Here is a 13,856-nt window from a genome sequence, read left to right as displayed (position 1 = left end):
GTGGAGCTATCCTGCAGTTGCCACTTCTGCCAGAGTAAGAGGGCAAAGACTGGACTTTGTGTGCCTTCCATCTTGTGAAGAAATCTCCAAGGGCTTGATTTAGAGCTTGCCTCCTGTTGTTTGAAGTCTCAGGGACAGCGAAGACTTCTCTCTGCCAGCACCTGGAGTCTCTGGAGAGACTTCTTCTCTGTCCTGTGGTGCCCATCCAGTTCCTAGGACCCTGAAAGGAGAAGCTGGCAGCCTAAAGACAAGGAAATCCACGCACTGAGCGCCGTTGGGGGAAAAGATCTACGCGACCCCGATCTGCGGCTGAAGAAACGACGAGCTGCCGGCTCCGCAGCTGAAAATCGACGCTCGCCAGAAACGCGACTGAAGAATCGACGCACGGAGCAGGAGAAATTACGCGCAGCATCGCTGACGGAGGCTGGGAGATCTCAACCTGCGCTGCGTGGTGTTCAGATCATCGTGCGGCTGGATTTCTGACTCAAGTAACACTGGGCGTTTAAAAACAATGCAAGGCCTGCCCGGACCTGAGAGTGCTGACAGGATCGACGCATTGCTCTCCTGCGGAGAGAAGAAATGACGTGCCTGACCCTGCGAAAGGAGAAACGACGCAAGGTCTAGCTCGTGAGTGGATTCAAGGCATTGAAAGCCCTTTTTAACGCGCACTCGACCGTGCTGGGTTATTTGTGACGCACCCAAGGTACATTTTCACGCTAACAGCGTTAGTGTGTGTTTAAAACTACTTAAAGACTCTTATTGGATTTTTGTCATTTTGGTCTCGTTTGGTCTAGGTAAATATTTCCTATTTTTCTAAATTGGTGTTGTGTCATTTTGTAGTGTTTTCATTAAGTTACTGTTTGTGTTGGTACAAATACTTTACACCTAGCACTCTGAAGTTAAGCCTACTGGTCTGCCAAGTTACCAAGTGGGTAAAGAGGGGTTAGCTGAGGGTGATTCGCTTTTACCCTGACTAGAGTGAGGTTCCTTGCTTGAACAGGGGGTAACCTGACTGTCAACCAAAGACCCCATTTCTAAAAATACCACATACTCAACAGAATTCTAACCAACATGAAAATGTCACACAATAGAGTAAGCCTATAAATGGGGGAATTAAGTGAAGCTTCAAATAGAAATTTACTTGTGTAAACTGTATACTTTTCATGGTTTTCTTTTGGGTGTCTCCACCCTACCAACCCTTAAACTATCTCCAAAATATAGTTGGATTTGTCTTTAGTCTCAGGGAAATAAGTGAACAGTGCTTAATAAATTATATAGATCTGCATTTTGTCTTGGAGAAGAAAACATTAAAACATTATAAAATATATACATCATTAATTTTTATTTCTATTAAAACTAAAGTGGTAAATTTAGAAAACAGCACAATTCCTAAACCCCACTCACCTTAATGAAGTGTTGCTGGAGCACAAGTAATACTACACCGGGCTACTGCTAAAGTTTCATTGGGATGGATGCCAATTTGGGTCGGTTAGCAACATTAGTAACCGCCGTAGACTCCCTGGAGACATTACCTTCACTGAAAGCACATTTATATTTTTAAAACTAAATTGAGGATACTGGAGAGGGCAAGTCTGGTGGCTTAGTAATTCTCCATCTGGGAAATACCCATTCAACGTTCCCCTCCCACGCTTCTTCCCCCAGTTTTGACTTGTCCCACATGAGGAAAAGGTAGGAGGGTGCTCCAAGGTTACCGTCTGTTTTCTATCCTAAAATTTCAGACTAAGACAATATTGGGCAAGGACCTCTACTGCTGAAAGAAGTATTCCTGCTTCCTCACATATTTAACTTTAGTTAGTAAGGTTGGGCTTTCGTTTACTAGAGACCCTTAAAGGCTATCTCCAGCAAGGTGATATGGCTGTGCTTCATGGCTCTTGCATATGTATTTGACAATAACATCACTATTGGATCAGAAACACTTTTGTGCGTTGCCCTATCTGAATGGTCATCGCCACACCTTTTGCTTTTTACCCTTCACTTTTGGCTGAATTCGTTTTCATTGGACCTGGGGCTCTGTGAACTATACCACTGCTTACCAATGCTGAAGTGCTTGTGCTCACTCCCTAAAACATGGTTGAATTGGCATTTACTTAATTGGCATATTTAATTTAATTACACATCTAGTAGAGAGGTATACCATATACCCAGGACCTGTAAATTAAATCCTACCAGTGGGCCTGCAGTACCTATTGTGCCACCCACTTACGTACCACTTTAAAACATGTCCTGGGTCTGCCACTGAAGCCTGAATGCAGTTTTAAACTGCCACATTGAACCAGCATCAGGAGCATAGCTTGGTTAGTAAGATTGGATGGGGGAGCTTCGAATTTCCCAACAATCACACTATTATACCATCATAAAACAAATATTTTGAGAAACAACGCATGATTGGGCTTAAGGGGCAGTGGGAAGGGATAGCAGTGTGTGTATTGTTAGGGTTACCTAGAAGACAAGAGGTTGTAAAATAACCAACAGTTTTAAGAACTTCAAAACAGAGAGTGAGAGAGAGTGTGTGTGTGTGTGTGTGTGTGTGTGAATGTGTCTGCATATGTTTTTGTCTGTGGGTGCAAGTAGAAATACTAAGTGAAATCAGACAGCCACCTCATCATACACACTGAAAGTACCTGTACCCACCTACTTAGTGGTGAATACATTTATTTGAGAGTGCTAACACCCCAAACCTCCCCACCCTCCCTGACGCTACGCCTCTGATTGGCATTTAAATCCCCTTGCCAAACTCCCCTTTTTTTACATACAAGTCATCCCTAAGGTAGGCCCTAGATAGCCCATAGGGCAGGGTGCTGTGTGATTAAAAGGTTTGACATGTACTTTTAGGTTTTACATGTCTAGGTAGTGACCAAGTCCCAAATTAGTTTTTCTGTTCTGTTATGCCTCCCCCTCCCATAGGCTAACATTGGGGGATGCCTTATTTCATTTAGTAAGCTGTAATTTTCCAAATGGAAGCTGATAGCTATGTTATGTTTGGTTTTCTTTGGAATTGTGGTGGAAAGCCCTAATTAATAGTAAAGATGGGTTTTTGATTGCAGTTTTAAAAATGCTGCTTTTAGAAAGTTACCATGTTTCTGCCCTTAGCCCTTTTGTGCCTTTACCCTGCATGACTAGGTATAACTGACTGTGTTAATTCCTTCCAGACAGTCACACAATAGAGGGACTAAGTATGCCTCAGTGGGACATCTACTGGCAGGATGAGGGGGTGGAGCTGAGCACAGCCTCACTTGCACCTGAATAGCCTGTGGTCTGCCTTCACACAAAGGGCCTAGCAACACCCCAATATTCTGTAGCCAGCTTGGTTCCATGGCAGGGGAGGCAGAACATTCTATGCATTTTAAAACTACTGTCTAGGAGCTTCTCTCCCTTTCCAGAACCTGGGCAGAATACAAAGGGGACCTCAGACACCAACTCTTCAGTACACGTCTGGACCTGTGAATATTATGCCAGGAAGAAGGACTGCTGTGCTACTGAAAGGACTGCCACACTGCTGGACTGCTATTCTGAAGGTGCTAGTGCCCTGCTGTGTTGCCCTCTTTCCTAGGGAAGAAGAACTGGACCTGCAACTTCATCTTGAACCCAGATCATCAGAGTAACTCCAAGGGCTGGTCTGCTGGTCTACTGATCTGAGTCTCAGAGACATAAAAGGCCCCCAATATCATGCATTAGCTCCTGACCCAGCTGAAGAGAGTTCCTGATCCTCAGCTGGTGCCCCTCAGGTCCTGGACCCTTAGTGCGGCTTAGAGCTGAAATCCAGTGGGCCGTTTGCACCAAGATCTTGCAGCTTACAATGCAACGTGAAGCGCCGCCATCCCAACACTTGATGCTATAACATCGACCTCTTGTGGGGACCGCCAGTGTGCAGCTCCAGCAACCCCGGTCTGCAACACCTGGTCTGCTCTTCATGCCCACTGACAGCCTCCCGGGATGCACTCCCTGCTCCTTGTGTTCCTCTCCAACTTGAACTGGTCTTTTGGTGCTCAATTGGGAGGTAGACTCAATGGGTCTAATCTGGTGACTGTATCCGACATTGAGGTCAGCCTGAAAGCGTGACTTTGACCCGGTCCACAGCAACCAGACATCTATAGTTGAAGGTTTGTGCTTTTTGGAACTATTTTTACCAAATAAATTTAAATTCATAACTTTGCTTCTACTGATTGGACTGTTGTTGTTTTGGTGTCCAAAAATGTATTAAATGTACCCTTTTTTCCTTATTGATTTGGGATTTCTCTTGTGTTGTGTTTTCACTATATATTTCTGTTTGTGTGCTGCATAAATACTTTACAAATTGGCTCTAAATTTAAGCCTGACTGCTTACTTTGTGCCAAGATACCAAGAATAAGTTAACTTAGTGACTTTTTGTGGTTCATCTTGCAAGGGATTGTGGCTGTCGCTTGACCACGGGCCACACCCCAGTCAACCAACAACCCAATTTTTAACAAAATCTTCACAAGAGCATCTGTGACGATACATGGATTAAAAAAACAGGAAGGTTATAATAATGCGGATAAAATGAGTCATTAGTCAACAGTAATACATTAGCCACCACATACGGGAGCAGACTGGTTTTGGTAATACTATTTTTAGCCTTGAAAAAGTCACAAATGTGAAAAAACATGTGTCGACTGTAGAAGATTAACATTGTGTGCCTAAAAAGGATTTCAACTTCATCTGTACTACGTATCCTTACTGTGAATGGGCTCAGGACTGAAATAGGACTCTAATACGGAGTGTATCGGGTATCTTTTGAAAAATAAGTCTCAGTAGATCCCTAGAGGACCACTGAGTTATAAGCCCTGGGTAGTAGGGCTCAAATACATGACCAGCACCGCATGGACTGTATTCATTGTAATTTACTATACACTCTACTATTATCACTCATCCTAGTGGAGGTGCAGTAATTATACCACTACTTACATATCCATTTTGTCAAAAGTTTAGTCTTGTCTGCTTTTGGTGGAGTCCAAGCAGGGTGACTCGAGATACTGCATCACAAATGTCTCACTCCTCTGCCTTCTTCCACAGCTACATCGGTAACCGGGAGACCTCGAACATGGCTCTCATCATTGTGGACATGGTGTCAGGGTTTATTCCTGTGAAGAGCTCTGTGCGAGAGGTGAGATGGGACAATTACATCACAAAGTGAAAGGTGGAGGTGGGATGTTGTTCCATCCAGAGTTTTGCTTGAACAATTTGCTATTTCGCCTACTAGATGCCCTTTCCTAATTGGAGCAAATTTCTTACTGTCACAGCATTCTCAAGGAAACCCAGGAGTAATCCTGAAAATATGAAATGGTTTATATCCAAGGGTATTCCAAGGAGCAGAATGTAATCATGCAGGCTTTTCACCTGGTGGAAAAGTATGATGCTGAAGTGTGCTTTGTAACATTTGTCATTTTATTTTATAGGTTTTCTCTTGTCTTTGTCATGTGCATACATCTTTTACCCCATACACTATCAAATATGAGAGAACTGTCTCTTTTTCCAACCTGTTCCATGCAAAGCCACCCCACATATACTGTCCACTTTCATGTCACTTACTTTAACAAATGAATGCAAGATATTCTGCCATAATAGTGAATTTTTTTGAAAGATCAACATTACTAGACAAATCATTCCAATAATCTCCCAATTCATGTCCCCAACATTCATGCAGATTGGTTGGGGAGAGGTGGAGGGAGAGGAAAAAAGTATTCCCAAATGTTACACTTTCGATTAAAATCCAGGATTACTTTTTTCTCAATTCTGCTACGAGGAACACTGGACGTTAACACCAATTGGGTACTACAGTTTAATGCTCGGTCCATCCTGATTTATTTGGTGCAAACCTGTTCAGTTTTTTTCTGCAAAAATTCAAAAATATCTTCATATTTCGCACTGAAAAAAATGCAGTCTCAGTATAGAATCTGATTCACATGTCAGGATCATTCCTCTGGTCAGTGATGTTTTGGTAATGTATTCCTCAAACGTATATCTGCTGGATCCCCATACCTGTCCACTCTGGTGGTGATATCTATAACTGGGCTCTCTTCTCCACCTATATCTATCACAAGTGGCATTAGAAATGGCTGCCCCTTGATCCCTCTTCCAAACCCTTTGTATAAGGAATATTTCATCATTTCACTTCTTAAAGCGTCACCACTGGTATATGCTAAGGTTAGAGGCCAAAGAGCTGACATTTGCCAATTACATTTTTAGTGTAGAGTCAACCGCATCCTTACCATTCACTGAGCATGTGGTCTCCCAATTTGGGATTAGACCGGCTACAAGTTTAATAGTCCGAAAACTCAAGGTACGGTGATTGGCCCCCAGATCAGAGAATCATACATATCTTGTATTTTGCTATTCTTTCTCACCAATCCTTATTGTAGAATATTTCCTAAAAAATCCCATAACTATAGTCATATTTTGAAATTATTGTAAAATGTACCCCTGTATCATGATGCACTTTTCTGTGCTGCACCAATGCTGAAGGTGTCTCTTCTCTGCTGTTGGGGATCTTCTTTGCATATATTAACTCAAATTATCTCTGAGTTAATCCATGTTTTTCTCACAGCAGAGCTGCCAACAAAAGGGGCAATCACTGCCCTATGTTTCAGAGCTCGTGTGTGAGCAAAATATGCATTAACCGTGAGATGTTTCAAGTTAATGTATGCACTTGACATGCCAATGAGAAGTACACAAGCCAGTTGCGGCTTCCTTCGGTCACAAGGGTGTGTGTGTGTGTGGCACGTGGGTGTTGGGGGGGGGGTAATGGGGTAGGGCTAAAATGTATTTAATTTTTTTTTTTTTTTTTAAATGAAAACTCACCTGCTCCGCTCCCGCACCGCTCCTCTTGCTCCCTTCGCTGCAGGCTGCAGGCACAGGCTCTCAGCCTGCCCTGCAGCCAATCTTGGTGCTGTTCAGAGCAGCATCAGGATTGGCTGGGCGCTCCCAGGCAGATTGGGAGCCTGTACATAGTCTCTCCAGCCTCGCCAACTGTGTTACTGGGCTGTAGAGAGCTTACTGAACATGTGTGTTTGGCCGGCAAGAGACATCTGGCCAAGCATACATGCGCACGGAGGGGAGTGCACAGTGCACTCCCCTCACTGCTCATCATCCCCGTGGCCCCGCCCCTTTAACAATCAAAACGATAATAAGCATGGTTTATTATCATTTTGTTTGTTAAAGGTTTTGCAGCTTCTGCTGCTGGTGTGGGGGACCGGGGGGTTGATGCTCCTCCGCCCTAATGGAGGAACCGCCCCTGACACAGATGCCTTCTGCACTGGTGCGGTGCAGAAACCGCACCATGAACCGCTGTTCTTATTTGTGGGCTGGATCACCTTACATAAAATCACAGCGTGCCCCAAAGTCCTCTATCTTGCTCTTCCTATCTATGTTCTGTATACTTTTATACCTGCATACTCATTCATACAGAGGCATAGTAAACTTCAGCAGGCAATGCTTTTTCATGTTTGGCGCACAGTGGACAAATCTTGGTGTTTGTGTAAGCTCCCTCTGCTATTGGTTGCTTTAGGTCAGCCCCCTCCACCCACTGCCCAATGGCAGTGTCACTCACATTTTGGATCAGGCCAGAGTAGTATTTCTCCTTTACAGTCAATCTATTCACTGTTCATTATAGTATTTGACCTCCTAGGGAGAGATCCTATTGCTGTACATCAGGTGGACTGTTTTCAGTAGAAGCAGCAGTTAGCAGGTTCCATTTGGTTAATGCAAAAGACATCTTTGGGCGTGATAATCAAATGCCTCTTTTGAGTATGATGTAAATAAATATATAAGTACATTACATTATTTATCATGTGTTATTTCTGAAATAAAACATTTTTTGGTAGAAAATATGCTACATGAAACAAAGAAAACAAATGATGGTTAATAGCTCTTCCTTTGGACAATGGGACTCAGGAACAGGGTTTAGGTCTTGTTCAATCCAACCCTCTTAAGGTCTGCCACAATCCTACCTGTTTGTTTCGGTGGGATGCAGTAAAAATGACAAGGTCAAAGGTGATGCTGTAACCAGTGCCTGCAGGTATGGTCTCAGGTGGTACCCACCTGGTGCTGGGAAGAGTGGTTCAGCATATGGCTAGTGGCCATTGACCGCACACCTGAAGACCCTGCCCTGTGCTTAACTGCTATTGGTGGCCTGCCCTGGGCATTGTCTCAAGCCATTCTTTAACAGAAGAAAGGTAAGGTTTATGAGCATTGGGCATGGTTGATTGACACTCCCTGTGCCCAGTGTTCAATCCAAAGGGCCAAAAGCTGGCATCACATGTATTAGGGCCACTATTCATATTTGGCCACTTTACATGACTTAAATAAAACAATATTTAATGCATGATGTCACATTAGTAACTAAAGCAGGAAAAGGCAGGTATGGTTAAGGTTGCATGAAAGCAAACGAGAGGGGTAGAACAAAAGTCTCAGATTGATATAAGATATATCTAGTAAGTGAAAGCAAGATGGTGCATTAAGTGGATTGTGGGAAGACTGGCTGGTCAGGTAGACAAAGTGAGAGAGGAAGCAACAGAGAAAGATGACAACAATACAGAGAGAGTAAGTAACATAGAGAGAGAGGGAGAAAAATATCATAGCCACAAAAGGAAACAGGTGCATCGAAGTATTGAGTGTGACAGAATGACATCACCCTGGAGCAGTGAGGTGCATACATACAGTCTGTCAGAGGGATGAAGAAGCTGCATAGCTATAGGAAGGGCTCAAGGACCCTGGGATGCAGACACTAAACTGTGCTCTTGTGTTCACAGCTGGAGGGAAAGAAGGATGTTAAGAAAGTGGAAATCAAACCAGATCAAGTCACCATCTACTTGGATCAGGTGAGAGCTAAGACTGCACTTTTCATCAGTTTATTATGTTTTGTTAGATAGTAACTCAAAAAGGCCTTGAAATTACAGGAACAGGTGGCTTCATATGCACATTTCGTAAATATTTTGCGACAGGATAGCAGATGGACCATGTTATTAAAAGGTATTCCATTTAAACCATGCTAAGAGAGGACCATCACAATAACAGCATAATTTACGTCTCCCAGGATCAATTTCTTATTCTCACTATCTAATATAGTTGCATTTAGATTGGTGTTGTATTTCTTTAGACATTAAATACAGTGCAGGTTTTCTGTGGTTAACGTGATCCTTACATTTCTCTGGTTAATTATTTTCTATCATAGCTTGACAAGTCACCACATCGGTTTAGCTTCTCATTGGAGCAGGACAATGAGGTGAAGGACATGAAGCCAGCCACCGTGACGGTCTACGACTACTATGAGAAAGGTGAGAAGTCATGTTGAGTTAGGAGCAGCCAATGGTTGGAACTGATCCCCTTGTCATCATAGCCCTTGATACCTTCATCTCAGGATTCATGAAGGCAGGCATAAGGATAGAAACTAAGTGACACATTGGCCAATGTTTGCTCTTTGTACTTTCAAATCCATTCACATCCCATAGCCTATTAGCAGCAATCAGAAGACAGTTTCATGACTGAGGTTTGGAGAATGGGTCAACCGTGTGAGTCAAAGAGTGGGTGATGCCACTTTTGCTATCCCTGAATCAGCATTGTTGGGGACAGCGACAGAGCATGTGAGCTTCTCTCCTTCCTGAGAAGATGCAGAGTATCAGGTCAAAGCCTGCCAGCCGTATTTTTTTGTTTTTAATGATTAAACCCACAAAGCAGGAGCTGATTCTTGAGAAAAAAAATAATTATTCTGAAGGACAGCAAATTTTCTCCCTTCATGTGGGGCCTTAGAACTATTTCTTTGCCTGGGAAGGCCATGTTTTACATGGTGACCCTGCCTTTCATGGCTGTCCCAAGCAGACAGATCTGGTGATCCTTAAACTGCCCCAGTGAAGGCATGGCAACTGTTACCATGACCTGAGGCCTTGTGGGAGAGGGCTGTTTTTTTGATGGAGGAGCAAAACAAACTCAAGGTCTGATGGTAAATAGTGGGGAAACCACGGTTTAGGCCTGTCGGGAGCACCCCTGATTACGTTGGTGCTTGAGCTTTACCAACCACTCAGTGGCCCTGTATTTCATTATAAATCATTAGCCTTAGACAATAGATATTTCCTCAAATACACTGTGAAATAATCATTTCTAGCAGACAATGAGAACTTCTAGCAAATAATGACTCCCATGCAGCAGATGTTCCCACGTACCATGGAGCAGCAGCTCCCCTCAACCCGGTACTACTTACTAGGCACTAGCCTCCCTCAGGCACAGTTTGTGTATTCAGGGAAGCAGGCTCATATTGCTGTGTAATCCCTGATTTGTGTTATCCACCCTAGTTTTCTAATGGAGTAGATTGCATTTTGGTTTGTTTGCAGGACAGTGTTGACCAATGTACTTGTCCAGGACCAATGAGAGACCATCCTTTGAATAAGCCTGTTTTTATCCTTGTTTCTCCTTCGCTTCCAGGTGACAATGCAGTAACAGAGTACAACGCTCCCTGCAGTGCAGGTAGGTATACCAGTGAAGGGCAGGCTTCTTCCTGCCCTGCTTTCCTCTCCTCCTTTTCCCTGTTCTCCTCAGTGGTTCCTGCTCTTGTCGTCTCCTGTTTTACTCCCTTCCTCTGTAGGTTCTTCTTTCCCTTTCCTGCCCCCATCTTACCTTAGCACCTAGGGCTGTCTCTGCTCCTATCCTACCTGCTTCAGCTTCCCCATCTAGCAGTTCACTGTGTACACCCCCAACAGTGTTTATTTACATCTCTACTATATTAACTCTGCACATTTACACCAGGTTTCCTGACAATGAACATTAACATGAGGTCTCCTGGAAGTGCAGCCTTGCAGCATATCTGATGACAGTGTATGTTTCAATCCAGTTTCCAACAATGCATCTATCTACCTGGTCTCCTGGCACTGTCACTTACACCAGCACCCTTGGTAGAGTACCTTTACAGCAGGTCTCTCGTCAGTGTAACTTTACACCAGATATCCGGCCAGTGTACCTTTAAGGTCAGCCTCTTGCCAGTGCATATTTACAGCAGGTCTCAAAGCAGTGTAAACACACGCTAGGAATCATGGTAGTGTATATTCCCATCACAACTTCTGGCAAGGTAACTTTACACTCTATCTTTGGGCAGTGTAATTTAAAAGCAGGTCTCCTGCCAGTGCATATGTTGATCAGGTCTCCTGGCAGTGTAAAGTTACTCTAGTTCTGGCACTGTAAAGTTACACCAGTTCTCCTGGCAGTGTAAAGTTACACCAGTTCTCCTGGCAGTGTACAGTTACATGAGGTTTGGCAGGCAAAAGTTACACCAGTTCTCCTGGCAATGTAAAGTTACACCATTTCTCCTGGCATTGTAAATTTACACCAGTTATCCTGGCAGTTTAAAGTTACACATTTTCTCTTGGCAGTGTAAAGTTACTCCAGTTCTCCTGGCAGTGTACATCTAAACCAGTTCTCCTGACATTCTAAATTTACACCAGCCCTCCTGGAAGTGTAAATTTACACCAGTTCTCCTGGCAGTATAAAGTTACACAAGTTCTCCTGGCTGCGTATGGTTACCCCAGTTCTGGCCGTGTAAATTTACACCAGTTCTCCTGGCAGTATAAAGTTACACAATTTCTCCTGCTGCGTATGGTTACCCCAGTTCTGGCAATGTAAATTTACACCATTTCTTCTGGCAGTGTAAAGTTACACAAGTTCTCCTTGCTGCGTATGGTTACCCCAGTTCTGGCAGTGTAAATTTACATCCAGTGTCCTGCAATGGAACATGCCCTGCAGGCCTCATGTTTGGTCTCTGTCAGGTGCTGCAGGTTTGAAACATGGGTCTTCTTGTTGTACATTTTAACGACAGTGCTTCTGGCAGTAATATTCACATCATTTCATTTAACACTGTAAGCTCACAGGGGTTGTTATGACGAAGCACGCATATGCCTAGTTTTCAGTCACTGTACAGTTACACCAACTCCCCAGCAGTGCCTAGCAACACACATCTCCATCCTAGGTGCTATGTTTCTGATCTGTATTTTTTTCTCTTCACTACAGGTGACTCCACAAGCAAAAACAGCGAATAGTGGACCAGGGCCTCTTCTCTCTCAATGGTTCCCATTGTTCCTGTTGCTTCACCTCACCCACCTCTCTCTATGTACAGTCCTTTCCTCTGGTCTATTGTACACTCACTGTTCCTCTCCAGGAGGGGGTTCTTCTGTGAATTTGGAGATGATCCAAATGGAAATAATGCAATTGGAAATAAACCAGTTTCACTCTAAAAGCGGGTGTGTGGTGCCTTCTGATTTTATTCGGCGCACGTTGAGTGGGGAAAGGTGTTCTTGACTGTAGTTAAGTCTCTTGCACTTTTGGACAAGAATCCAGTTCATGAACTTTAGTGAAAACATTATGTGACTCTTGGTGAAATAGAGCTGTGGTCGTTAGTGGATCTATTTACCCAGGAGATACTTTTCTCCAAGAGCGATCCAGAAATGTTACAAAAATCAGAAGTCTGCTGTAAATTTACACCGTGGACATCTCCATCACATTTGCTGGCTCTTTACATGTTCCAGCTTGTCTATAGACCAAGTAAATTCTGGGGTCCTTTTAGGTTCAACCAGGGTGCAGGAATTCAAGGCAGAGCAGAGCCACACAATAAGGGAGGATAGAAAACAATTTTCAACAAACGTTGCCCAAGTCAATAGTTCTAACCCGTAGCTTTGTCAAGGCCAATAGATCTAGCCCGTTATATTGGGGTGCAGACTTACAGACTTTACTAGCGCTTTTTTGTTTTTTAGAGATGGCCACTTTGCATACCCACAAATGTGTGGTGGTCATATTGGAATGTTTTTTGTTTTGCTGTAAGGCCATCGAGCCCAGATGGCATTTGACAAGTGGAGATAATAATGAAGTCAGTTACATGTTAGAATTTTAATAATTAAATGATTGTCTGACAAAAACATTGTGGCAAAAATGTCAATTACGGAAAGTGTTAACAAAGCCAATAGATCTTCCCCTGACACCCTGGTGCAGTGGTAGATTTGTTTTAAAGTTTTCTAATAAAAGAAATTAAAACAGATAGTCACCTAACTGTGGCACCACTGCTTGTAATAAAAATAAAAAAAACATTAAAACGTTACTGATGTAAATGTTTTAATTTCAGTTTTGCCATGAATTTCACAGTCTGAAGGTGACAATGAGAAAGTATCCTCCAGCAAATTACCATCTAACTGCACACCTGAAGAGCTAGAAAAATAAATATACATTTTTAAAAGATAATAATATACAACGCTTTGAAAGAGCTTGGTCATTGAATAGAAAGGAACTATTTTAAGCAGATGTGAACAATGTACACAAGCTTTGTGCTGTCACTTAGAGTAAAATGCATGAATAAGTAAAGTGGGCTGGGCCGCTGTGCCAAGCTTTATGCTGTGGTTGGTGGAAGCAAGATGTGAATCACAATTCACCAGACCAATGGATGAAACCTGCTGACAAAAAGCAGCTATAGGTATGTGTATTATGTGTGTTTTTTGGAAAACTATAGCCTGGCAAGACAAAGTGGTCTCAAAGGCTAGACCTAAAATATTGCCCCATTTATGGAGATTTTCTATTATTACATCCAGCGAGGGGATTTTTTTGAAAACAATACTTAAGACACCTTTTTGTGAGATCATAATTAGGCCTTTATATTCTAGTGTCATTCCATGGTGTCTTCTTGTGGTGTCTTCACCGTTTGGGCAGAGAGGTTAGTGCATCATCCTGTGGTGTCTTCCTTATTTAAGCCTGGAAAGGGCTTTATCCAAGACATTCTTCCCCAAGCTCCCTCCATAACCTACCTAAAACCACCCCCTACTTCACATTCTTCTGTTCTGCACCTTAAATGTGTT

At 43.1% G+C, this 13,856-nt stretch overlaps 1 protein-coding gene across 1 annotated transcript in view; it reads left to right on the top strand.

The window, feature by feature from the left end:
* Nucleotides 1-12,232, top strand: part of LOC138303650 (alpha-2-macroglobulin-like) — a 219,124-nt gene extending 206,892 nt beyond the window's left edge. The window contains 5 exon segments of the mRNA XM_069242953.1: nt 5,053-5,143; nt 8,787-8,855; nt 9,209-9,311; nt 10,453-10,494; nt 12,028-12,232. Of these exon segments, the coding sequence (XP_069099054.1) occupies nt 5,053-5,143; nt 8,787-8,855; nt 9,209-9,311; nt 10,453-10,494; nt 12,028-12,056 (334 nt within the window). The 3' untranslated portion in view covers nt 12,057-12,232.
* The last annotated feature ends 1,624 nt before the right edge of the window (nt 12,233-13,856 follow it).

This window comes from Pleurodeles waltl, chromosome 7, assembly GCF_031143425.1.
Source record: "Pleurodeles waltl isolate 20211129_DDA chromosome 7, aPleWal1.hap1.20221129, whole genome shotgun sequence".
Taxonomy (NCBI): Eukaryota; Metazoa; Chordata; class Amphibia; order Caudata; family Salamandridae; genus Pleurodeles; species Pleurodeles waltl.
The sequence above is the reverse complement of the archived record's forward strand: the minus strand, read 5'-3'. Positions and strand labels throughout refer to the sequence as shown.